The sequence below is a fragment of the Pithys albifrons genome, chromosome 17 (assembly GCF_047495875.1).
Source record: "Pithys albifrons albifrons isolate INPA30051 chromosome 17, PitAlb_v1, whole genome shotgun sequence".
In the NCBI taxonomy this organism is placed as follows: Eukaryota; Metazoa; Chordata; class Aves; order Passeriformes; family Thamnophilidae; genus Pithys; species Pithys albifrons.
The window spans coordinates 9,930,182-9,956,111 of record NC_092474.1 but is presented as its reverse complement, the minus strand read 5'-3'; the positions used below and the strand labels follow the sequence as shown (position 1 = coordinate 9,956,111).

The 25,930-nt window shown below is 47.3% G+C and overlaps 1 protein-coding gene across 3 annotated transcripts in view; it reads left to right on the top strand.

Annotated features, from left to right (window-relative positions):
* Positions 1-25,930, top strand: part of GGT1 (gamma-glutamyltransferase 1) — a 30,806-nt gene continuing 4,876 nt past the window's right edge. Inside the window, exons 1-9 of one of the 3 annotated variants that reach the window (XM_071572130.1) lie at positions 1-132; positions 19,520-19,687; positions 20,328-20,455; positions 20,678-20,767; positions 21,730-21,922; positions 23,036-23,193; positions 24,054-24,203; positions 24,735-24,871; positions 25,729-25,916. In XM_071572130.1, coding sequence (XP_071428231.1) covers positions 116-132; positions 19,520-19,687; positions 20,328-20,455; positions 20,678-20,767; positions 21,730-21,922; positions 23,036-23,193; positions 24,054-24,203; positions 24,735-24,871; positions 25,729-25,916 — 1,229 coding nt within the window. In that variant the 5' untranslated portion in view covers positions 1-115. Of the gene's footprint in view, positions 133-8,277; positions 8,425-14,584; positions 14,751-19,519; positions 19,688-20,327; positions 20,456-20,677; positions 20,768-21,729; positions 21,923-23,035; positions 23,194-24,053; positions 24,204-24,734; positions 24,872-25,728; positions 25,917-25,930 lie in introns of those variants that run through there. The other 2 variants (XM_071572132.1, XM_071572131.1) reach the window with 2 other exon arrangements.

Here is a 25,930-nt window from a genome sequence, read left to right as displayed (position 1 = left end):
CGGCCCGGCTGCTCTGGAGAACAGGCTCTCCTCTCCCTGGGCCTGTCGCCAAGCCCTGGGCCAGGCAGGGATGTGCTGGGAGGACCCCTGAGATGCCGCGCCGCCCGCATGGAAAATGCCACTTAGCTCCAGGTAGGATCGCAGCGCGCAGGTGTGTCTGTGGGGCGGATGGAGCGGGAGAGCGGCTCTCTCGGAGCTGGAGATGAGATGAGCCCGGGGCGCACTGCCCTGCCAGGACCTCCAGGTAGCGAGAGGAAGGCTGGGAGCTCTCGGGAATCCTGCCTGTGCTTTTCGGGCACTGTGTTCCTGTGGCACGCTCTGACGTTGCACTTGTGTTTTAAGGGATGAAAATACTGACCTCTGACTGGAATTCTCCTGTTTGGACAGATTTCAATGCTGTTCCAAGGGGGGCTGGAGTTAGCTGTACTTGACTGAACCCCCTAGACTGAAAACACTTTATTTTTCAATATGTTGGGCATAATCGTTGTTATGTTGTTTCTTAGGTAAGTTCCTGGTACTGTTACTATTTTTTCAAAAAAGTTTCTATAGCTGTAGCTTGATGGCCAGCTTTGATTCTTAATTCTGCCTTTGTCCTCTTTTTCCTTTTCAAAGGAACACTATTCCTCTTTACAGACTCAGCTTCATTTATCAACTCTAAATAATTAATCAGGAACTAACAATTTCTTGCTTTCTTGCTGCATTTCCCCCCCCAAATCTGAAAAAGAAATTTAATGGTGGTGAAAAGAGCTTCTAACTCAGACCTGTCAGTATCCATCTGTCCTTCATATTGGTTTCTCACAGCCAGGCATTACGTATTTCTCTGTATTGAATTTCACCTGCTCTTATTTGTCCTGTTTCACAGATGTTTGCAAGTTTTCCACAGCTGAAATTTTCCTGATGTCCTTTGCTAGCTCCATGTGTTATATTCTATCATTTCATTGCTGGGCCACAAGTAAATATACTGAACATCCATCCATAGGGCACCTCACTCAGCTTTTCCCACACGTTGATCATTCATTCTTCACTTGTAACTTGTATTGGATGAAAAAACATCTGATAGAGGCTTCCTAGAAGTTCCTGTTAGGGAGTTAGTAGGAAAACTGTTCAAGGAGCAAATGAGCTCCTTGTTCTTGGGGTCACATCCAGTGTCTGTGAGCTCTGCCCCTCTTTGCCTGTGAACTGTATCTGCAGTTTTGCCTCTCCAGGATATATTGCACAGGCACACCATTCCATTTCTGAAATATAAAATTTCCTACTAATTAACTTTTTTTTTCTTGATACTTAAGTAAGGCTGATCACTTAGGAAGTCTTGGTAGCCTTTTCAGAAGTGAAAAGGTGGTATTTCCTGTTAGCATCTGGGAGGTAACTGGCTGTAGTGACATCTCTGTGGTTTTGGATCTGGCATGCTCAGAGCTCTCCTGGGGCTGCTATTGATCTTGGCATGTTCTTGTTTTGAAGGGACTGATCTTTGAAACTAGGCTCCAGGAAGTCATTTAAGGATGTGTTTGCATCCTGCTGAGCACTAAAACTGTGAGGATTTCAGTGGGAAGGAAACTCATCTTGAAAGAGTTGCAGTATTTGTCTGCTTTCCCTAATTAGTGCTCTATCTTCCTGGAGGTGATAGTCTCCACAGCATCCCCTTTGCAGCAGGAAGCCAGTGCTGAGGTAAGTCCCTACTTGTCCAAAGCTTAACTGGTCCCAGCTGTGCACCAAGAGCTCTCTTTCTATGGTTCCTGGGCTTGGGGCAGGTGTTTTGTTGTGCTGCCCACACGGCTGTTTGCACACCTGCAGTCCCTTCTCCCAGGACCAAGTGGTGCAGAGGCAAGGCTGGTTCTGCAGCAAGCTCTGACTTCTCACAGGTCTGTAAGCTCTTTGATTGTTGTCTTTCAGTTCTTTGGGGCTCAGCCTCTAGGGCTTCACACCTTCCCCTGTGTAATTCACTCCCAGATCTGTTGTGTGCCCCAGTCAGGCTTTAAAATGTTTGTGTGAGATGGGTGCCAGCAAGAGTTGGTTTGTTTCCAGAGCTGCTTAATTAACAGGGAAGCCCAAATTCTCTGTTTTGCATGAAAGGAAATGGAGGCTTGGGAGGGCAGCATGATTTATTGCAGGCATTTATCAGCAGAAACAGGAGTAAAGCCCCTTTCACTCCCCAGTGCCATAGCCCCAAGGCCACATGTATCCCTTCCCGCAGCCCCTGCCTATGCAGCGGATTCAGTGTGGGTGCCCCCCTGTAACCTGGGGAGGTTTGATGCAGGGCACCCATTCCCCTCTGCTGGGGAGGTGTTTGACCTTACCTGCACATCTTCTGTTGTGACACGGCAGTGGCTGTGCCTGGGTATCACCAGGGCCAAGGTCTGAGCCAGGCTTATGCAGCTGAGCCTGGCTCTGGCTGGTGCAGGGAAGGGTTGTGTGGCAGCTGGACTGCTGGCTCCCCAAACATCCATCCCAGCTTTAATTACACTGACACTGCTGCCTGGGGGTAATTAGCAGTTGAGAAACTCTTGAGTGTGATTTTAATAAGCTGAGAGTAATGCAATTTGTCTTTTCTATAAGAGATGCTTTGCAAACAAAAACTGTAATTAAAAAGCACAGACACAGGGCAAACAGCGATCGTGCAGTGGGTGTGTGACTGCTCTGTGTGCAGCACGTCTGGCACATGGCCTGACCTGGCACAGGGGTCCCCCTTCATCATGGGGTTCCTGAGAGACAAGCATGTAAAAACTGCAGGATTTGGCTCAATTGTGAGTTTTACAAAAGGCTTTCCCCTGTCTTCACAGATCCTCTTTGATATAATATTGTTCCTTGATAAGAATAAGTCTCCTGGGTGTCATCCTCCCCCTTGATTTTGATTCCTGTCACCATTGTGTCTCTGTGCTCCCAGCCGTAAGCCCAAATTAGCTGGAGAATGGTGGGATCTCTGTGGCAGAGGGCAGGCATGGGGGGTGGCAGGAAGCCTTTTCAAGAGCAGCCAGCATTTCTTGTAGCCTCACATCTGAACAGTCTGACCAAGCCCTGGTCTCTGCCTCTCTTCCCTTCTCCTTCCTGCTCTCTTAAAAAAATCCATATATATATAAAAATATTCTCTTTTATCTAGTCTTCTGTCTCTGCACAGCTGCGCCCTGCTCTGCTGGTGTTCAAAGTTCATTTCTGGCCATGGGAGCTCTCATGAGGGAGCAGCCCCATTGAGTCCCAAGGTCTGTTTCCCCCAAGCCCCCATTACACACCAGGCTGACCTCAACAGCAAATTGTCCCTTTTCCTCAGTGCTGGGAGGCAACTGTTCAGGGAGCAAGGTGGGAGACAGAGGCACAACTGCTGTCAGAACATGGTTATTCCATCCCACAGCAGGCATCAGAGAGGCAGAGTTGGGGATGTGCACCTTATGTGGGGAGAGTGGAAATATTGCTCCAGCCTGTGAGAATCCCTTTTGCCTCCGTCTGCAAGGGAAAGTGAGGACCTTTCCCCAGGGAAGGCCACTCTACCCCCCTGTAAATGTACATTTGTGTCTGATGGCACCAGCTGCCATGGCTCTCGAAATTTAGGGGGTGCTTATGTTTGTAGTACTCCTCCTCTCGACCTGTGGCAGACACTGATTTTCGAGAGTGCAGAGCCAGAGAAATACTTCTGGTTTCTCATCCATTGTCATTTCTCCCTTCCTGGGGCCAGTGGTTGGAAGGCCAGTCGATAAGTGAGGGTTAGAGCAGCTGCTCAGTCACATCCCCTTGTGCTGCGCCGTGCAGGTGTGGCTGGCCTGCTCTGCCAGCTAACTGCAGCCCTGGCACATTGGCAAAACAAACACAGCCTTCTCCAGACATCAGGCTGAAATGTGGTAAAGGGATCTGTGGTTCCCACTGGCAGTGGAAATGGCAGCAGGTGTGGGCTCAGCAGCTGGAAAGCACCCAGAACCTGCCCCATCCCAGCACAGAGAGGCTGTGACAAACACTGTGCAGCCCATCTGTGTGGGTTGGAGAGGGAGAGCTGATGGGGCTTGGTTGCTGTGCAATGCTGTGTGTCCAGCCTCTGAGGTATGTGTGCTCCTCCAGGAGCCATGGCAAGTGTGTCTTCGCTGGAGCCAAGCTGGCACAGTTTCTGCTGCTCTGCCCTGCTGGCCCCGCCACACTTTCCAGGGTGCAAGTGCTTTGAGGCAGACCCTTGTGATTCTGATCTCTCAAAAGCAATGGCCATTTCTGGTGCCCTTTGCAACACCTAAATAAAGAAGCCCGAAGAAGACTGGGCCAGGGGTCAAATAAATGAGACAGGGAGTCTTTTCTCCAATCTGTAATTGAAATGTGATTCCTGTTCTCCTGATAGCAGGTGGCATCTCTCAGGACAAAAGACTTATTGGTGTTTGAGCACTTGTCCTTTCTACAGTTCTATGCCCACAGCTCTGCCCAGAGGAGGAGATGCTGTGAACATCAAACCTGTCAGGTTTCTGCTTTCAGGTGCAAAGGTCAGTCAAGACAGGCTCCTGTCTCTGTGGTCTTCTTCTGTATGAACTTTGTGACTGTCACTCTGGAAAGCACAGAATCATCCAGAATTATCCAGTGATTTCAGGATTTTCCCTTGGGCTGGTGGAAGCTGAAGATACTTGACTGCTGTGCCAAAGCCTGGGCTGTGGCAGGAGCCTGCCCTCTTGTACAATAGTGTCCATCCCTCACATGGCTCCTGGTTTGCACCAAGACTGAATCTGTGTTATGTGTTTCCATCCTAAGGTTAAAACCAATGGATTGGAAATGGCCCCACAGAGATGAACTGCATTACCCAAGTCTTAGCTAGAATAACTGTGAGCCTGAAGGGTGAGTGAAGTACCCTGAGCTTCAGCAAGTGGCATCTTCAGAAGGAAAAATTCATTTATTTCCCGAGGCTGTTGTTCTGGGCAGCAAACAGAGAGTGTGGTGAGCTGAGAACCACTGGAATAAGAGTTGTAAGTCCAGATTCTCACTTAGGTCATAAGCTGTCTTGCACAGTGTGTGACCTCATGTAGTGCAATACAAACTATTTGTTCTGCTGCTGAGCACCCTCCAGGGAAAAGGGTCCCAGTGTAAATCAGAGCTCCCCAGCCCATGAGACTCTTTGTTTCTGGATGTTCATCCCAGAGATGTTTGCCCTCTGAACACTGCAGAGCTGTAGCCAGAAGGCACATGACCCCTGCCCACTGAGTGCAAATGAGGGGTTTATCTACAGCCTTCCCAGGGACTCTGTGGAGTGTATTCCCACACAGCACCTGAACAGTGACTAGTGTCTCTCTGCTCCTGCAGCACCCTCGGAGATGGGTGATTCCCACTGCCATGTGAGCTGAGTGTCCCTGCAGTGAACAGTGGAGGCAGGAAACACCACCAGGCCTGGGTCAGCAGGTTAACAGTCAGGGATAACAGATCTGGGGATGGATGCATTGCTACTCACCACTGCTGCTCTGCCCCATCCCTCTCCAAGCAGCTGCAACCCTGACCCTGCCTCAGGGCAGGAGTTGTTAAGTGGTTCAATTGAGAGCCTACCATACTAAAGGAACCCAGGACTGATTTTGGCTTACCAGGATGTGCTGAATTTTATGCTGAAAGGTTTCATTTGTTGCTCCAAAAGCAGTAGAGCTGGTCCTCCAACAGAGACTGCTGAGAAAGGAACAGGAAGTTGTGAGGCTTCCTGAGAAGTGCAGCTCTCATGAGGTGAAGTTTGGGTGGGCTGCACCACAAATCTCCATGGGTCAGTGTTCATCATGTCCAGGAATAAGTTCTGAGCCTCACATCTCCAAGTCCCACTGATTCTCAAGTAGAATGGAAAAAAGGTCTGTGGAGGTCTGCATAGTGGACCTTGGCTCTTCCTGGGAAAAGTCCGTGTTCCTCTGGTTTTAGGGCCCTCTTGCTTAGGTTAGACTTTAACAGCAATTAGTCACCCAACAACTTTCTGTAATCATCTGCAAGTTTTCCATTAAGTGGCAAACACTTTGAACTTCTCCCCAGATCCTCTGCTGCAATCTAATCTGCTGTCATTTTTCACAGGGAGATGGAGGGTGCTACTTTCCCGTTTTATTAATTTCCTGTTTACAGTGGGGGAGAAACCAAAGCCATGAGAAAACAGCAGCCCAAGGAGCTCCAGGCACTGTGCAATTAGATCATTGTCAGCCTCTGCACTTGTTCCTTGCAGCTGAGTCTGGATTTACTGTACATATTGGGCACGTGATGGGGAAGAGAGGGGATGTCCAGCAAGGTGCTTAAAGGAATCTGGGGGGAATTCCTTATTCCAGCCCAGGCACTGACCTACTCCAAAGCCCTGGACAAAATTGTTGTCCTGTCTCTAAAGTGGGGATATGAATGCTTTTCTCATGTTGGCCTGTAAGGCTTCCTGGCCCTGACAGTAGCTTTAAAATGCTGTTAAGTGGTGAGGGTTTTTTGTAGTGATGTTGATAAGAATTTGGCAATCTGATTGGAGTTTGGAGATCTTTCTGGAGGTGCAGCATGTACTGGAGGCTCATATTTGGTAGGCAGCTTTACACAGTCTTCCCTGTGTCTTACTATGAGTATCAGTGGAGAAATAGGGGAAGGGACCTGTCATGACTCTGTTCTTCCTCTGTGTGCTGAGAGCTTGGTTAGAGTTCACTTTGCCACCCACCCAGTGCGTTTAGGCTGTCTTCAAACTATCCTGTAAAAAACATGCTGCACCTTGAGCAAGTGGGGAGCTTTCCTTGGGATGGATGGGATCTGCTGCAGTTGTGGTTGTACTGCACAATGTCTGTCAGGGGTGTAGATTTCTCTTTTTGATAAGGATATCAGAACAACTCAATGTTAATTGTTTCTGGTTTTATTCCAACAGCTCCCCCACAACAAGATGGAGTAGTTTATTGAGATTCTGTAATTTGCAGGAGAGTGTAAATACAGTGAGCAAACCTTAAATCTGCAAGAGAAGGCTAGTTTGTCCTAGATATGTAAAAATGTCTTATGCAGCCTTCCTAACAGTTAAAATGGGATCTCCCTCAGTTACGTGTCTGCTTTCAAGTCCCTTGACTCTATCAAAGCAGGCCTGTTCCTCAGGGTGAGACTCAGACAGTGATGTCGAGTGCTGGACCACTCCCCACAGAGTTCTAAGTAGCTCCTTCACTTAGGCTGACAGTGTTCTGGGAAGAGGACAGGGGAGAGCTCTGGCTAAAAACATAACCTGTGAAGGGTTGAAGGTAAGATCATTCTCCAGTCCAGTTCACTATGTATTGCACAAGCAGCTCTTCTTGCAAGAGTCATCTCCCTTCCCAACCCAAACCTAAGAACCAGCCATGGAGGTTCCTGTTGGGGTGAGATTTTGGTTCTGTGAGCTGGTGGTGTTTGTTTGGCTGCTGTTACATGATCCTGCAGGTCTTGGTGTGCTGTTCCTGGTAGGTGACTGTAACTCTACGAATTCCACTTTGTGAAAGCCTGGACTGGTTCCTGCCTTTTCCAGTTGCCTCAGCTGACAACAGGGACATGATCTGTTAGACCTGGCATCTCCTTTATGCAGCAATTACAGAGATACCCTTTGAATATAACCTTTGAGATAACCTTTTTATCAGGCAAACCTTGTCTTCATGCATGACGTGGCTTTTCATGGTCAAACAAGCCCTTCAGTAAGAGATCAACAAAACTGAATTGAGGAAGCTGGAAATTAATTTTTTTCCCTTTGGAGAGCCATGGTACATCTTTGAGAGATTTCCTCTCCATTCCCAGGGCACAAGACTTCCTCTGATGGATAAGGGCAGGATGTGCCTTTCAAGAGCTTCCCAGGTCAGTGTCCAAGACACCACCTTTTATGGGATGCATGTTCCTTCTCCTCCACAGAGCTCCCAGCCCCTATGGCCATGGAGCTGGGAAGTGCTCCAGCATTAGCTAACGTTGGAGAGTGCACGAATGGGATTTGCTTGATCAGGATGGGCATGGGGTCACCAGTGCCCTAATGCAGAGGGTGTCCTTGCTGTCAGGACCTGTGCCAGGAGAAAACCAGCAGCTTGGCAGAGTATTGTTTGATGCATGAGAAAAGAAACAACTCTGCCAGTACAGAGTCACTCCTGGGACTACCTAACATCAAAGTATTGTCTCTATTCAAGTGTGGTCTTTCCTTGCTCTCCACCCTCTGTGCTATTCCCTTTACCGTGAGAAAGTACAACACGGAAAGTGCTGGACCCTTCTGTTCTCAGCTTGCCCTGTGAGCCAGCAATTCTTCAGGGACAGGGAGGGGGAAGGGTGGCATGCCTTTACTGCTCAAAGATAGGACTTCATTACATGGCCCTCCCCTTCTGACCACTCCCATATATGAAGTCTTGCTGCCAGTCGGCCGATCATGTTTTGGAGCCTCTGCATCTCGGAGCCCTTGAGGAGCGAGGGGCGAGAGAGCAAGGCAGAAGAGCCTTCTTTTGTGTCACTAGCTGAAAGTGGACTGCACCCAGGGAGAACAGAACTTTTGAAGTAGTGAGTAAACAGCCTGATTTTATCTTATCATCTCCATGACTTGGTTGGATTGAGGTGTGAAATAGAGGAGTTGTTTCTTTCCCTTTATTACGTACCTCTCCAGCTCTTTAATCCTACTTTATTAAAGGGTACCTTTGTTTCACAAGCCTTTAGGCTCAGGTTGGAAGAGCAAGTGTTTCTTTCTTATAGGGATTGACAGGTCTTGATGTGCTGTGTTGACTTTGGATTCTCAGTTAGGGAAGACTGAGTCACAGGCAGCAGGGTCTCTGGCCAGGCCACCTGAGCAGCCACTGATTCAAGGGCAGCAGTACATGAACTGATGTCTTCAAGAGGAATTTGGTTTTCTGGTAGAGGGTGAGATCAAAGAAAGGTTCTGGGAGTCTAGTGCTCTGGGATCTCAGTCACATCACTGGGGTAGAGATTTCACCTCTGCGTGGCCCATCCCACCCTTTGAAAGTACCTTATATCCCACCTAAGTTGATGTTGTCCTTCACTCCTTATTGGGTTGAAAAGATCTATGGAAAGGTTAGCACAGGGTCATCAGACTGAATCTCAGCTTGACCCTGGTTTTGTGTGTAGTGTGAGTGATGTGGCATTGCTGATAAGAGAAATGCTGCTTTAGCAACCTGACATAGGAAAGAGGGGGTCCTTCAGTCAGTGTCCCACTGGCACGTGGTGCTCTTCAGAGAAAGCCAGGTCTAAGAAGTAGGCTGAAATCCATAGATCTTGGATACCTCTTCTTTCCACAGCATTCTGTTCTTCTAAGTGATAACCTGAAAAAATATAGACTGTTGGGATGGGAGGTCAAGCACTAACAGGTTTATTACCTGGTAGCAAGAGGGAAGGCAAGAAGGCAGTTGCAGAGCCAGAAGAGCTGCAGGAACAATGGGATGATGCTGAGGGTGTGTTCCAGAAGCAGAGTGGAAGGGTAGTGCTGTGGGATAGAACAGAGCTCCTGATGCAGAGCAGGCAGAGCACTCAGCAGAGCACAGGTCAGGGAATTGGTCATGTATGGGGAAACCAGCCTGTGGAACAGAAATAAATGTCCTGGAATAAATCAAACAGGCCACATTTAATTCTTTGCAAAAAAAAAGTAAATTCTGTTGCAAGGAAGTATCAAGGGCAAGTGTATTGGTCTGAAAAGGAACAGATTCTGCCCAGGAAGATGAATATTTAGATGCGTGAAGGACCAGAACAGCACCTGGGAGTGTCTGTGCTCATTACCAGGACAAAAAGAATGGACCTCTTCTATGTGTACTTGGAAAACAAAGACCTGCTCCTGGTCTTGGCTGGAACCCTTCTAACATATCAGATTGGGGCTTTCCCAGGACAAGGTCCCAGTTCTGGGCTGCATTTCCTGATCCAGCTGTCCACAGCTAGCAGGAATCAGACCAGGGGAGACAAAGTTATTCAAACCAGCTCTGTGGTAGATCAGATACTTGTCTACCTGTAGGATCTTGATTTAGCAAAAACAGGTGAATTTAAGCAGGTACCTACAAATCTTTTTTCAGTTGGAAACTGTGCTCTTTTCTTCCAAGTTCAGCTGCAGTCTGTGAAACATCTTCAGTGAATTCAGTCTTCAGTTCATTTATTATATGGGAATCTGATTTTTTTTTGGTTCTTGTCCCACCCATCTAGCTGCTCTATCATCTGAAAAATACATAGTTACTTGCTATGGCAATGACATTGAATAAACCCCTCTGCAGAGCATCAAGAAAGTCTAAACCTCATCTGTGATTGAAGAGCTTTGATGTGTGTGAGAGGGGCAGCTCCAGCTGCAGCATCAGGCTAGACTGAAGTAAACCTCCAGCCCTGAGAGAGGACATGGCGTTTTTTCCCTCTTAGTTCCTCCCTTTCATCTTTTTTGTCCTCGTATCTGCCTCCTTCATTCCCACTTCCTCTGTTTTTCCCTTCCACCAGTTTAGTTTTTCTTCTTTCCCCAGGCCTGTCAAGAAGACAGCCCCTTTGGTGGCCTGGCAGAAACACTTTGGAAAGATCAAAGGACTTTATAAAGCTGGTAGATAAAAGGTACAGATTGGTGCAGGTTTTGGAAACTGTGGAGCTTGCCATGAAATTAATGAGTAAGACTGAGTGGCAGAAAGAGGAAATTGAGGCAAAGTAATAAAAGAGGACAGACCTTGACAAGAGGACAGTCACCCTTTTCTGGAAGGGAGGAGCAGAAGGATTGTTTCTGAAGCAGCAATCAGCAAAGCCTCTGACCACACAGGAACCCCATGAGCTGTCACACAGCACTGTCCCAGTAACACTCCTGCAGCTGCCTCTGTGCCTAGGGAAGCATAACCAGAACTGGGCCATGTGGCTGGGAAGAAAGGGTTAATAAATCTCCCCATCTACCAGTTATCTTTCATTTTGGTTACCTTTGCCCCTGGGGAAGAGTGTACACCTGTGGGTGATAATGGGAAAACAGATTCATAAAATGAAAACATTTGGGTTTAGCGGGTTGCTCCATTTGAGCAGGTGAGTTACAGTCAAAGGAACTCTCACTGGAGGGGAAGGAGTTGCTTTGGCTGTGGACAAACATCTGCTTATTTAGTTTCAGCTCTGAAAGTCAACTCTTGTGTCCCTGCTCTTAGTCAACTTGACCTCTTGCATGCTAAGCAACTTTTCCAGTTCTTAAAGTACGTTTTCTCTAAAGTCTCCCCTACTGACTTGTTTTCCAGGGCTTTTCCAGCAGTGATCTCTTTTTCACACCAGTGTTTCTTAGGTAGCGTTTACCTTAAATTAGAACTGTCGGCTACACAGGCAGCTGGTACGTTACTTGCCCTGGTTGCCTTAGGTGTGCAAGAGTAGAGCAAGAGGTCAGAAAGGAAACTATAATTCAGTATGAAGAATCTTATTAGCATCTCTGTGTTACCAGGAACTCCAGATACTATTTGGCGCTCATGTTCAGGTAGTATTGGATTGCAGCATTGCTCTGTTGGACTTCCTAATGGAAAAAACAGCCAACCTGCAACATGGGGTAAACGTAGCTAATGTACAAAATCTTGTAACAGCATCTATTCCAATAATGTATCAGTTAAACCCTTGGGAAATGGAGACCTTGGGTTGCATGTTTTGCCATAAAAAGGAGGAGTCTGAACAGCAGATGGAATTTGTGCTCTCTGAGTCATTGCTGGTGTTGCTTCCTGAAATTCTAACTGAAAAAATCAGTAAGGGTGGGGGCAGAAACAAAAACTACCCCGAAGTGTCTCAGGTTGCCTGATGCTTTTCAGTATCTATAAGTTCTGTGACAGGAGCTGTGAAGGCATTGCCTCACATGCTGACAGATACACTCCTCTGTTGCTCAACTCTCAGTGTAACAGTGCCTGCCAATTTCTGGGGAATGTTAAAGGTGGCCATGCTGTGAACATCACAAATGGAAAGAGGTGGCAAGCCCTGCAAGAGATACTTTTTTCTTTATTTGTATTGGGTTGAGAAGAACAAGGCAACAATGCCCCTGCATTAAGTATGGCATTGCTGTTTGAGGTGTGGCTTTTCAGCTTGAAACATGCAAGGCTGAGTTATAACAGGGCTCTCTATTATGTTAGTGCCGAGACTGAGATGCAGGAGAGTTCCCAAAGATCATGTACAGCTGGAATGAGGTACTTGTGCACAGCACAACCTGTATCTAGCAAACTATTCACCCTTCAGAACCAGAGATGCCAACTCCAGGTTTCGTAACTTTCTCTGACCTCATCCTCAACTCTACTTGAGCGTATGTCAAAGAGTAACTTGCTGAGGAGCATCCAACTTGTTCCAGATCTGTGCTGGTAAGAACATGCCATGGATGAGACTGCATTGTCCTTGAAGAAGGACATAGAGTTTGCCTAATTTTTGTGGCTCACTGATACAAAACCTGCCTTTGAGCAGTGGGAGTGAAACATTACAGTTTTATAATTATAATTTAGAACTGGGCTTTCTTACAGCTAACAGCTTTTTCGTGTCACCTTGCCCCCTCTGAGACAAATGTGGTGACAGGGAGAGTCTCCTGCCCTAGACCTACTTCAGGGACACAGCAACTTTAGGACTATAAAACTATTAAGCATAAGATCTGGTGCTGTCACACACACAGGGTCAGTAAATTAAGAAAAGGGTTCCATTCAGTAGACTGCATCTTAAATTCCTCTGTTAATATTAAAGAATGCCAGGGTGGAAGTGCAGAGGGCTCTGTTTAGGGCACAGACCAGATCTCTTTCTGTGCTGTCTGCTTTTTCAGAGGACAGTTGTTTGGAACAGTTCCTGTCACAATCTTTTGTGTGAAGCATCGTGGGTCACACACCAGCAAATGAAATACAGTGAGAGTGGTGTGTGTTACCAGCTGAAAATGTCCTGGGCTCTCCCTGTGTACTTCAGATTGGCCAGTGGAAACAAGCAGGTATATCAAAGTAGTTTTTGTGCCAGTATCTCCCTTCTGGAAAGCTTCTATTTTTGCTCAAGGTCTCTTGGATAACAGCAATATAACTGAAGGGACCTGCCCTCTTGATACAATGTCTTGAAAGGGGTATTTGAAAGTCCTCCTCGAAGGATGGGCCCTTCCTAGATCTCTTCCAAATGTCTCAAGGCTGGAATGTTCATGTTTTATGATGCTGATTTTGGCAAATGCCAATGTTAAACAGAACTCCATTTTGTGGCTATCATAGAAAAGGTGCTGGATTTTTAAGCAGAGGAAATATGGCTCAAAAGCTTTCAGTCTTGGAACTAGGCCAAACTTTGTTAATGAGTCAGTGTAGTACAGCTACCATCTTTCTGAAGCAAGTGGGGATCCAGTGTGCCAAAGGTTGGAGCAAGGCAGAGGGATTGAATGGGCTTGGAATTGAGACATTAGCCCCTTTGATCCTCCTAAGTCCAAAGTAAGCATCTAAGGGTGCTGAGTGGCATCCAGGCAGACTTTGCTTCACCCTTGGTCTGCAGAATGCCTCTGGCTAAAGTCAGGCTTTGGACATGTGGACTTGGATCCTTGCTGTGCCCGAATTTCAGGCAAGCTGTGGTTTGCTTGTGCTGCACTCTGTATGGGCATTCAGTTCAAAGAGGTCCCGAAGTTTCTGGCAATGGACAGCAGCAGTGGCAGAAGCTTTGGTGGCTGAATCTGCAGAGTCCAAAGGCAGCTTGTCCAGCTCCTTACCTTGACTCTGGGGTTTATACTGTGCTATTCAACAGCAGGTGAGCTGCAGCCTTTGAGCTGCAACTGTGCTCCTGGACTTGGCACAAGCAGACATGTAGGATTGTTGCTCAAAAGCCTTATTGAGGTTTAGTGATGGAGGGCAGGTTTCTTCATCCCTACTCTGCCATCCTCTCTCCCAGAGGGTGATCCTGTGAGAGCAGGCATGGCAGAACAGGCAGTGCATCTTCTCCCTGCAGCTGGAATATTAATCTGGACTAAACCTAAGGACAGCTTAAAGTAGAGTGTCACTGTGATTGCTGAAGAACAGGAGTATGAGCTGATCAGGTGTCTCCAGTTCCTCACACTTAACAGGGAGGTTATTCCCACAAAGTGTAATCCCAGCTGAATCTGCTGGGTGTCTGGGTTTAAGCTGAAGGTACAGACACACTTAAAATCCAGTCTCTCTGTGAACCAGTGGTGCTGGTTCATCATGACCGTGTGGAGATGGAAGCACCTCTACTTAAGGTGGCCACATATTTAGAGTCATAGAATGATTTAGGCTGGAAAACACCTTTGAGATCACTGAGTTCAACCATTGGCCCAGCAATGAAAAGTCACCACTGAACCATGTCCCCAGGTGCCACATCTACAGGTCCTTTAAATACCTCCAGGGATGGTGACTCCGCCACTTTCCAGGGCAGCCTATTCCAATGTCTGACCACCCATTCAGTGCAGAATATTTTCCTAATATATAGTCTAAACTTTTTCTGGTGCATCCCGAGGCTGTTTTATTTGCTCTGTTCCTTAAGCAGAACTTCAGAGCTGACAATGAGGAAAAACATTTGTACCACATAGCAACTGAGTCCGGGAACACAGAATGATTCTGTTGGTGAGACACAACCGTGGTGAATGCTAAAATATGCATTTCAAAAGGTGTGGGCTCTTGACTCTTCACCCAGTGAATGATTACTTATGCATTCCTCTGGTACTGTGAATTCAAACATAATGAGTTTCAATGGGTTAATCTCTGTGAGCAGAGCAGTACAAATACCAAATGGTATGGTACGCTTGGGAGAGCTTTCAAGGGAAGATACGTGGCTGCTGCCACTGCTACAAGGATGTATTGTCCCTAGTAAAGGTTGGCTCCTTGAGGAAGGACAGTCAGAGATCGGTACACACAGCTCTGTGCAAAAGGACAGGAGGGACTTGCAGATATTCTCAAGAGGTAAGGGGCATTTGGGAAGTACCTTTATTAAGCCATTCCACTCAGCCTGAAAGGGCTGTGTGGGATTTCTTATTCAACAGAATAGGGGACAATGTGACTTTTTATACATCTCAGAGGAAAGCTTGCCAAAAGAGAATGATAGGACCTGACTAACCAGGCTGAGTAAGCTCAGGTCTGAGAAATAACTTCTAGTTTAAAGGCAGAAGGGCACTGGAAAACATCTCTGGAGAAGTTGGGAGAATTGGCCTATTTTAATGAAGCATTTTGACTTTAAATTGGGAGTAACAGTAATGTTCTGAATTAATTTATAAGACTTTGATAGCTTGCATTTTTGAGATCGAGTTTGCCAGTTCTGGATTTCTGGGATGTCCTCAACGAGGAAACACTGAAATGGGGAATTCTGCATTTATTCCACCTGTATGCCATTTTTCACCTCATAGTTCATGCTGAAGTGTCTTAAAATAAAAAATGCTGGGCTCGATGCTAAAACTTTAGCAGGAAAACATGAAAGATTTTTGAGGAAAAAGTTGCTTCAAGAGGGAATTATTATCTCTTTCTCAGTGAACTCAGGGTTTTCTCTACACTGGACAGAGTACTCCATGCCATTAGCCTTCAGGAAAGCCAATTCCTGTGGAGGAGTTACAGATTGTGATGCCAGCAGCTCTGCTAGAGCTGCACACCTGAGAGCCAGCTGGGCACTGCTCCACTCAGCCCCGGACTCACCTCTATTCAGTGGCGATTATCTCTGCTTGACTTCTCAGCAACAAGGACCACTGATCCCCATGGAGCCCTTTCTCCTGAAAACTGATCTTAAACCACACGAGTCGGCAATGCTGGGCTTGACAAAGAGGCTGCTAAGGGCTTTGGTCCTGCCTCTGAGGGGAGGATGGCACAGGGCACAGGCTGGCTGGGCAGGAACCCGCAGGGAGGCACCGGCTCCAAGGAAGGATTTAACTGAGTTGGATGGAGTTACTGTGTTTCTCCAGGGCTGCTCTGCCCTCCTGCTCCAGGTGGGACCAATGCCTAGGTCTGAATTTGGAAGCCTCTTTGGGCTTCCTCATGGCTTGGCTGAACTCTGCTTTTGTTCCCTTATCACTGGTGGAGATGAAGACTTGCATAAGACTTGAATTAAAATATCTCCTCATGGATAAGTACAGGAAATTCATAGTTTGTCACATAATGCTGGGTCAGTAATGGGACATTTGTGTGAACAGCCCTTGGGTCTCTGCTGGAACCCTCACTCTGCTCCTTTCAGGCCTCTCTGCTGGATCCTGGGGGACCTGCAGCAACTTTGTGACTGTTCCCTCACTCAATAGTCATTGACAGTTCACTCTGCACAACAGTATAGCATGAAAACATTATTTAAACTCTTTGTTATTAATTATTTAAATATGAAAATGTTACTGATACTGATCAGATTTTGAGTTTATCAGAAGAGCACAGCCTGTGTCCTGTGACAAAAGCCGAGATGTCCAGACTATCCTTGCGTATTGGGCACTGCCTGGGGACAGTAAGGATGGATGTCCCAAAGCTAATGGCAAAGTAGTGGCTACTGGGCTGGGGGTGGGAGAACAGGGAACCCTCAGGAGAGGTGCTGAGGTATGAAGCTGCTGCAAGATGGGCTTAAAGCCTGTTGGGTTGAAGTTTGTAGTTAAAGTTTTAAGCGTTGTCTTGGAGTTCTTCGTCATTCTCTGGTATCCTGCTGTTCTCTCCCCCCTGCTTTCTGGCTGGTACATCTCCTCTTTCTCCTCTTCCAGTTGTCCTGGTGTTGTCTCTGACCATGTCAGATTCCTCATCTCTACAGAATGCTCCAGTCCTCTTGGCAGAGATGTCAGGCCCTGATCCCCTGCCTGACACTGGCCAGCCTGTTGCACTGGGGTTCTGTCAGTTGAAAAACAGTGTCATGTTTAAACAAGGTTGCACATGTTGTGACACATCTCAATACAGTTCAATGGGGTTGCTCGTACAGGCATAACTCTGCTATTTGCTGGTCCTCCCTCTCTCCTAATGTGAATTAAGGCTACATTTTAAATTCCATGGCTAGGACTGGCTGTTAGACCTTCATAACAGTGAAAAATAATTGTATTGCTTTTAATTGCTTTATAGCCCCTCTCTCCTGGAGACCTACTGCTGCTGCCAAGCAGCGCTCTGTGTCTGAAGCAAAGCTTTCAAACAGCTGGATTTGGCAGAGATGTGGAGGTTAAAGCCAGTCTCAGCAGACAGTAGCTGGGGAGCCAGCTCAGGTGGTGGCTGCAGCTGCTGCTCCACTCCCAACAATAATCATAGCGGGGACTCGACTCAGAGCCAAAGTTCAAACAGACCACTGAGGCAAAAACTCAACTGTTCTTGCAACATGCCTGCCCAGGGCAGGTGTGGAGAGGTGGGTTAGAGTGGATATCTGCAGGCTCCTGGTCCATCCCCTGATTTCTGTATGGCATGTTCAGCTCTGCTGTGCCACAGGTGGGAAGGCAGCAAGGGCTGTACAAGGGATGCTTCCCTCTAAGCCTGAAAGAGGTTAAGGAACTTATGGGAGTTGAGCTGTCAGTAATTATCCTCAGCTGAGTTTGCTTTCTGTACTGTTGAAGACAAGAAAGCTGCGGGTCTTTATCTCGTAATCTGCTGCTTCCTTAGCAGGATCAGACTGACAGATTGCACCTTTATTAAGAGCACTCATGTGGGTTGCAGATGTCCAGCCCAGAGGTCAGTGTGGTGCCCCAGTGCAGCACAGGGGCAGTGCCTGGCAGTCAGTGTCTCTTCAGGGCAGCCTGGAAAAGTTCTTACCCCAGTGGTGTGTTTTATCCTCACCCCAGGGGCTGGCAGGTTGGGACCTGTGCCTGAGGCAGATGAAGGGTCCTGGGGGGCCCTTTTTCAAGGTCTGTGCACTCAGTGGGACACTCAGTATGGAGCTCTTGTAGGTCTAGGGGATACTCACAATTATGATCCAATTCCAGAGAGGAGGTGAAAAGTGAGAGCAGAGGTAACATCTGCGATTTCCCCTTCTCCTCTCCTGCTGTTGGAATCACTTGCCTGACAGGCAGCGAGTCTCTCCAGGAGCCTGGCAGTGGGAGAAACAGATGTGGGGCAGAGCTGCAGAGCCCAGTCAGGAGCCCATGGGTTAACAGAGCCCCTACGGAGCCTGAGTCAGCCCAGGCCTGCAGGACAGCCCAGCACAGAGCAGCCTTCAGATGAAACAAAGTACCTTCTGCCGAGCTGGGGCCAGATAAAAGATCCCATGGCATTCCTTGTGAAGCCTGGAGGAGACTGCCAGTGCTGAAGCAGAACTCTCTCTGCCAACAAACAAAACTGTCTTTAAACTCTGAGGCTGTGTGTGAGCTATTGTTGGGCATATAATGGCTTCTCTGTTTGCCTGCACAGTCATTGCTCTGCAACCACGGCACTGGTTTCTTTTAAAAGTAGTTGAGTGTAAATTAAGTTCTAGAACCTGGAAAGAAGTTTCATCCATTTACCTTTTACTGTCCTCAGCTGACATTTTACAGAACAGCACATACAATAGGAATATAACCTGATTTAAGCTGCTTTACCTGGAGATGGGCACTTTAATGCTCAGACTGAGAGTCACAGGGTTTGGACAGCAAAAGTGTATCTTCTGTTTTAAATAACAGGATTGGGGGTGAGGTTCAGGGGACCATGCTTGCTAACCACCTTCCTATGAGAAAAGTTTGGATTTGGCTGGCCTGGCCTGTTTCCTCTACTTAGCTCAGCATTGGCACAGTCACTGCTCCCTCATGCTGTGTGTGTGGCTGCTGCGAGGCACCAGGTGCTGCTCTGGCTGTAGGACTTCACTCCCCTTTGGGCTGCTGAACATCCAGAGGGTGGGTTGGTGGATCCATTCTTTACCCACAGTTCCATGGACTGGCTTGTCTCTGAGGATGGCAGATGCTTTGGTAAGGTGAAGGGTATCTTGGCTATTGTGCAGGTACTGCAGTTGTGGTAAAACCCCAAAGTTGTACCACGCAGGGGGAAGGTGGTCCCTGAAGGCAGCATGATGAATTTAGGTCTATTTTGCTGGAACAATCCTGTAACAGAAAAGAAAATGGGTCAAAGAGTAGCTGTTCAAGCTGTATTTGATGAATTGTCCATCCCACCAAGGTGGCAGTGCCTCTCTATCCACTCAATAGCTCTCAACTCATCCCAGTATCTGGAATACACCTGTCAGGATGCTCCTTGGCTTGCTGTGCTCACTCACAGATGAGCTGTAACCCTGTGCACTCCCAAGGCAGCTGCTTGCAGGACTGGGACACGTGGAGATCTCCATTGGCCATTTTCCTCTGGAAGTGGCAGACTCATTGGGAAGGTGCTCTTGCCCAGGGCCCCAACAAGAAACAGGTGCTGTGCTCACACTGGTCTGTGCTAAAGAGCTTTGGCCAAGGTTGTTTGCTAAGGACTAAGGTGTGTTTTGCACTGGTCGTTGACAACATCCTGGACAGAGACTCCTGCACAGATGTGATACTTAAAAGTAGATTATAGGAAGTTAAATTTTTAAAAAAACTTTTCTTCTGAAGATGATGTGAGCCATGACTAACACCAATTGTGTTCTCTTCCTTGGATTTCCCTTCTCACTGAGGAAACTGCAGCTTTTTCGGTATATGATGTTCCCTACCTGCTGTAAGGCAGGTTCTTACCCAAGAGACAGTTGCTGCTTTGAGGGATATGAAGGGAGGTAGATAGAAAGATTGCACTTGTGCCTGATCACCTGCTCCCTTGTTCCCATGTGCCTCCGAGGCTGATAATGCTGTCTCTTCCCACAGGAAGATGAAGAAGAGCTGTGTGGTGGCTGGAGTGCTGGCTGCAGCCCTGCTGGGGCTCATCCTGTTCCTGGGGCTGTTCTTCGGGCTGCGCTCTGGCTCTGGGGACACACACACCTACAAGAGGGCGGCCGTGGCCACAGACGCGGGGCAGTGCTCAGTCATTGGAAGGTACCTGCTCATTGTGCCCTCACTCTCGTTAGCTCTGACAGCTCTTGCATGAGACAGAATTGTTGTTTCCCAGATGCAATCATGGCAGTTGCCCTGCATGGATAATCAATTCCTAATCTCCCTGTAGAAAGAGGAGACCCTAAAAAGCTTGGGCTTTTATCATACCTGAACAGCACTACTGCAGTTGCTAACAAACAACATAGCAAGCAAAGGTTCTCTGGATCCATGGACAATGAAAACAAGAGTTGCCTTTTCAGCTACTTTTAAAAAGCATTTATCTGGATGTCCTCCAGTTCCAGTCTCAAGTGCTGCAGATTTAAGGCTCCTCAGAAAGTTGTAATTTCTCATGTGTAATGAATGTGTCTGAGATGCCTGTCCCCACATGTACTTCAGCACATGTCAGTGTTTTCAAGCTAGTTAGGATGTCTTTAATAAGGGCTGATCTGGTCTGCACCTAGACCATTAGGATGACTTCTCTGGGCTGACAGAAGCTCAAAACTTCCTGTTCCTGAGGTACCTAGAGACTGGGTGTAGACAAATGTGCTTTAAAGAATCTGTGACAGCTGCTCTGATGAGATGAATCTGCTGCTCACAGGTAGCTGAGGCACTGAAACATGTCACCTTCTCCTCTGCTGCACAGGGACATCCTTCAGCAAGGAGGATCAGCAGTGGATGCTGCGATTGCAGCTCTGCTTTGTGTAGGACTCATGAACGCTCACAGCATGGGCATTGGAGGAGGCCTCTTCTTTACCATCTACAGCAGCACAGGTAAGGGAAAGGGCCATAAACATCAGGAACAGTTTGAAAACTTTATCTGAGGCAGGTGATTTATCCTACCTGGGCGAAGGTAAAATCTGATGCTCACAGCCTCTGAGGGAATGTCCTCAAAATAATTGCCAAGAAACTGGCTTACAGTGATCAGTCCTTCAGCAGAGACCATGTGTGCTGAGTCCAGAGTTAAACATCATCTTCCTTTCTCTGTCATTAAAGGAAAAGTGGAAATCATTAATGCAAGAGAGGTGGCTCCAAAAAGGGCATCGGAGGACATGTTTGGGAACAACACACAGCTCTCTCTGAAAGGTATGGCGAGGGCTGTTTCACTGCTTTGGGGGGACCACGTGGCTCCAACGTGCTGCTACAGGCATGTCTAAATCAAGAACATTTCTTAGTAGGTTCCTGCCTGTCTACAGGGTTTCTCAGCTGGAAATGTCCTCTGCTTTACACAATCTGCAAACTCTGTCCTGACAAAGAAGCTAAAAATAGTGTCCTTCAAACTAGTCAGTCACCCCAGCACTTTTCTGCTTTTCACTTCATTAAAATGCAGGTGAATACAAAGCACTGAGCATGACCTGTTCCATATCTGTCATCTTTCCTTTCCACCTCTTGAATAAATCTTTGTGGATCACCTTGGTTCTTCTCAGGTCAAGTGTCCTCTCTAAATACTTGTGGTGACATCAACTAATGGCTCGAGGCCTCCAGAGAAGAAGTAGAGAAATATTTTCTAATAAAAAATAGAAAGAAATACTGCCTAGTTCTCTTCATAGTAATTCCTCTAACCAAGGAGCAACAGCACCCTGGAGGGGGTTTGAGCAGTGTGTTGAGTTTCTGGGAGATGCCAGTGAGAACAAGATTGAAACAAACTGCTCCATCACTGTGCAGTGTAGTCTTCAATCTGTTTCAGTTGTAGTCACAATGCTGCAACAAACCTTTTGGCTTAAGCATGTCTCAGGCTGTGTCCTCTCACCATGATAGCTTTGGTGTTCTGAGCAGCTCTGCTCTGGTTCGTAGCCTACTGAGGGGAAATGACACTGAAACTTGAGTTACCAGCAAGAGGACAGAGGTGTTTCAGCAGTCCAGAATATGCAGACACAAATGTCAGACAATAATTCTGTGAAGCATGGAGTGCACAGGAGGAGCTGGTGACAGCACACACAACCCCTGCCTGAAAACAGGGCTGGCAGAGACACCTGCTCTGCCTCCTGCTCCATCAATCACCTTCTTTCCTTGCTATGGAAGACTAACATATTCCTTATCTGCTCCAGGAGGACTGTCCATTGCTGTTCCAGGAGAAATCCGTGGCTACGAACTGGCTCACAAACGTCATGGCAAACTGGCATGGAGAGACTTGTTTCTGCCCAGTATCAAGTTAGCAAGAGAAGGGTTCCCTGTTGGGAAAGGCCTTGCTGCAGCCATCAAATCAAAAGAGGAGTCAATTGAAAGCAATCCCTTGCTGTGGTAGGTAGAGCAGTTGCTGTTCTGTGCACAGAAATTGGGGGTAGCTGCATTCTGGCTGCAGATCTGTTTGTGTAATGTGGTGTCTGTGAGGAGTGTGCCTCCCCCCCACTCTCCATACACACTGTGCTGCTGATGTTATTGCAGCTACCTGAAGGTGCTAAATCATGTGGTGAGTTTTAGGAATGTTCAATCCTGACCTTTAAAGGCAGAAAAGTCTGCTCTCAAAGTCCATTTGTCTGAGCAAAGGTGGAATTAGAGTATGTGCTGGGGTCAGGCTGCCAGATGGCAATGTGTTCTCTGAATCCCCAGCTTTTCCTCATGCTGCAGGTCCACCAAGCTGCATTTGGGGCAATTGCAGAGTCTCCTTGAATACTTCACCTGATGTCAGGCAGTGGGAATTTGAGTCATCTCTTACTCTGCAGTCAGCCTTCCTCAAGCAGTGCCTCTGACCATCCATTTCTGGCAATGACTGTGAACATGGAGGGTTTTAAATGCTTCTCCAGCACTTCTTGCAGTCAAGCCCTTAATGTCAACATCTACCCCTTTTGGAGATCATGCTTAATTCTGTCTTTTCCTTAAAAGTTCTGCTCACTGCAGGTTGGTTTCCATTCCTGTGGGGATGTACAGCCTGGGTTCCTCTCCTGTACAGTCTACAGAAGCACATTCATAATCCCTGATGAGGGACCTAGAGAGGAAACCACCTACCTTAAAGTGATCTAACAAACAGGGATTGAAACACATTCTCCTGTACTCACCAGAAGCTTTGAGCTTCATGGTCTGTGCTTTGAACTGAACTGTTTGAGTTCAAGGATTATGGCCCCTCCTGGGCATCTTGAGGCAGCTGTTGGCCCCTCAGGCAGGCAGGGAAGGCGTAAGAGATGGACACTCCCTGCTGCAGCCTTCACTGAGCAACGTGGAATCCCAGGTCGGAAACCTGTTCACTTTTATATCCCAATGCAAGGTATCAGGACCCCTGGGGGGTTGCTCGGGCAGTGTCTTCTTTCCAAGAAGCCTTTAGCATGAACACTCAGGTACTGGCTCAGCTGCTACAGGTACTCAGAGTTTTGAACTTGTCTCTCAGACCTCATCTTCTCAATCTCCTTTCTCTGTTAGCGAAGTGTTCTGCAAAGGAGGGAAGATTCTCCAGGAGGGGGAGATCGTCAAGATGCCTAAACTAGCCAAGACATACGAGATAATAGCCACAGAAGGAGCAGATGCCTTTTACACAGGAAGCCTGGCAAAGCAGATCATCGCTGACATCCGCAGCGCAGGTGAGAAACAGGACATCTGTCCCAAACAGCAGGAGTGACCTGACTGCTCAGCACCCAGGGAGGAGTCAGTGAGCTGCAGAAGCCTTGGGAGCCTCTGACACCCGTGGCAACAGGACACCCAAAAGAAGCGTTAGCACTTTAATGAGTGAAATTGAAACTCAGCCAGAAATAGAGAGTATTTACTGTGCATTTCTGTGCCACATAGCAAAACAAGTCTGGGAAGTTCTGGCTATAGTTTAATAGACACAGCCTGTTTGCAGAGCCTGAATCCAACAAGTTTCTACCTGAAACTTTACATTCATGGTCCTGTAAACTCTGGGCTGTTTGATCCCTCGGTACCACTAGATGGTGGCAGCATCCTGTCCTCACCAGCTAACACTGACTAGCTTCGGTGAACCTCCTGTGAGTCATTTACCAGCTTCATTTGTGGTAGATAATTACTTACTGCATTCCTCCTTCTGATAAGAAAGGTGATGGAACATGCCAATTATGCTGCTTGTGGGGTAGCACAAACCATCTGCAGCCAAATGCTGCATCGTCTTCCTGTAAACAGGACTCTTAAGGGCATTTTGTTACATGACATTGCTGGTGTCCTTTGTTAAAAAAAAAAAAGATGGATCACCAGAGATCTGGCTGCTGTAAACCTGTCCAACCCCATGCTTAGCCTATCTGAACCTCGAGTGGATCTATCAAGGAATAAATTCATCTACTGTGCACACATCATTGCTTTCTTTACCTTGCCACTTTTTCAATTTGTCCATGTTCCCTCCCATTCTTGCTGTGATTCATGGTGATGGAGTAGGATCTCTTCCCATCAGAGATTACATAAACCCTCATCTCCAGTTTCCTTCTCTTTCCAGGGGGGATTGTCACATTGGAAGACCTGAGGGACTACAATGCGACCGTGATCCAGGACCCCATACAGGTCACACTCGGGGAGTTCACCCTCTACACACCCAGTGCCCCCCTAAGCGGCCCAGTGCTGGCCCTCATTTTCAACATACTGAAAGGTGAGAGTGCCACTGAGCAGTGCCCCACAGGCAGCAGGAGCTGGGAGAGCTGCAAAGGCAGCACCTTTTTTTGTTTGGGGAATGGAGCCTCCATTGATAGCCCTCTAGAAGGTGAAAAGTCTGAGACTTCAGGAGGAATCAGAGGTGCAGATAATACTTTAGGATTTTTATATATTTATAACATTTCTAGTCTGCTCTAAACTCAGGGATGTCACCTTACTACTTGAAATACAGGTGCAAGCGGAAGAATGTTCTCCTGATTGGGGAACTTCCCTGATACCTGTATGGGTGGAACCTAATGTTGACTTGAGGCTTCTCTGGAAAACATCTCTGCAAGTACAAATCCTGATGGTGACTCCCCCAGTGCTCAAAACTACCAGAGCTCCTGTGTTCTCTATGTGGAGATGAGGACAGTCCGGTGACTGCACGTCTGTAGAGACTGGGCTTCAAGGTTATACCTTTGACACAGGTGTATTAGCAGTCCTTTGATCCTGTACTTTGTGTTCACATTTGTTTGTCTTCTGCTGTCAGGGTATAATTTCTCTGCTGACAGCATCAAAACCGTGGAGGAGAAAGGTCTGACTTACCACCGTATTTTGGAGGCCTTTCGCTTTGCCTACGCCAAGAGGACTTTACTGGGAGATCCAAAGTTTGTCAACATTACAGAGGTACCTGGCAAAATCCTTTTCTTTCTGCAACACCAAGGCTGACTGGAACATGGCTTGAAATTTTTGGGTGACTAGATTTTGTCAGGCATGCTCTGTGCCACCTGCTATGGACAGGCATGGAAATAGCTCGAATCAAAATGTCAAGTCCTATGTGACTCATGGCTGAGCTGTGAGGGATATAAATGGAGGAAGCCTTCCTGCTGTAAGGAAAAGGAAACTCCTCAATTCAGCAGGAGTGTGTGAGCATGTTTAGGGCTAACCCTACCTGGTTTTGTAGTGTTTGAAGCCTTATTCACTATATGACATTTCCAGCATCCTTGTGGCTCACTAACCACAGTCCTGCCTATAGTAAAATGGACCAATGGATGGGAAGGGGTGAGACAGAAACCCTGCTTTTCCCAACTTCACACTTTGTGCTTTTACTTCTGTGACTACAAAAACAGCAGGATCTGAGCCCAGCCCAGCTTGATGGACACAAACTTTCAACTTACAGAGCCATGGTCAGAGCTTGCCTCGGCCTTGTCCTCTCAACCTGATCCCGTTCCTCTCATCTCTGAAGCAAGTGTAGCCCTGCTTGCCTATGCCTTACAGCAGTCTGGAGGACAGCTTTCCATAGTGCTGCAAAAATGGATGCTGATTATCTTCTACACAAAGGGGTGCACTGTAACAGCTGCCCCTGTGACTGCTTAAAATGCTCTTTGGTACAATGTCCATCTTCCAAGAAGAAAAGCCCCAGCTGGAAAACTAGCCTCACTGCTGGGATTTGCCACTGTTCTGTGGTCTGAAGTATTGGATATCAGCCTCATAACTACATGTCTCTTAACCTGCTGAGTAACTGCATTGGATTTCTCTGACAGGCAATCAGAAACATGACATCCGAGTTCTTTGCGGATGGTCTCCGGAGGAAAATCACAGACAACACCTCCCATCCAGTTGACTACTATGAGCCTGTATATTACACTGGAGATAATGCCGGTACATCCCACATCTCCATTGTGGCTGATGATGGCAGTGCTGTGTCCGCCACCAGCACCATCAACCAATAGTATGAGCTCAGAC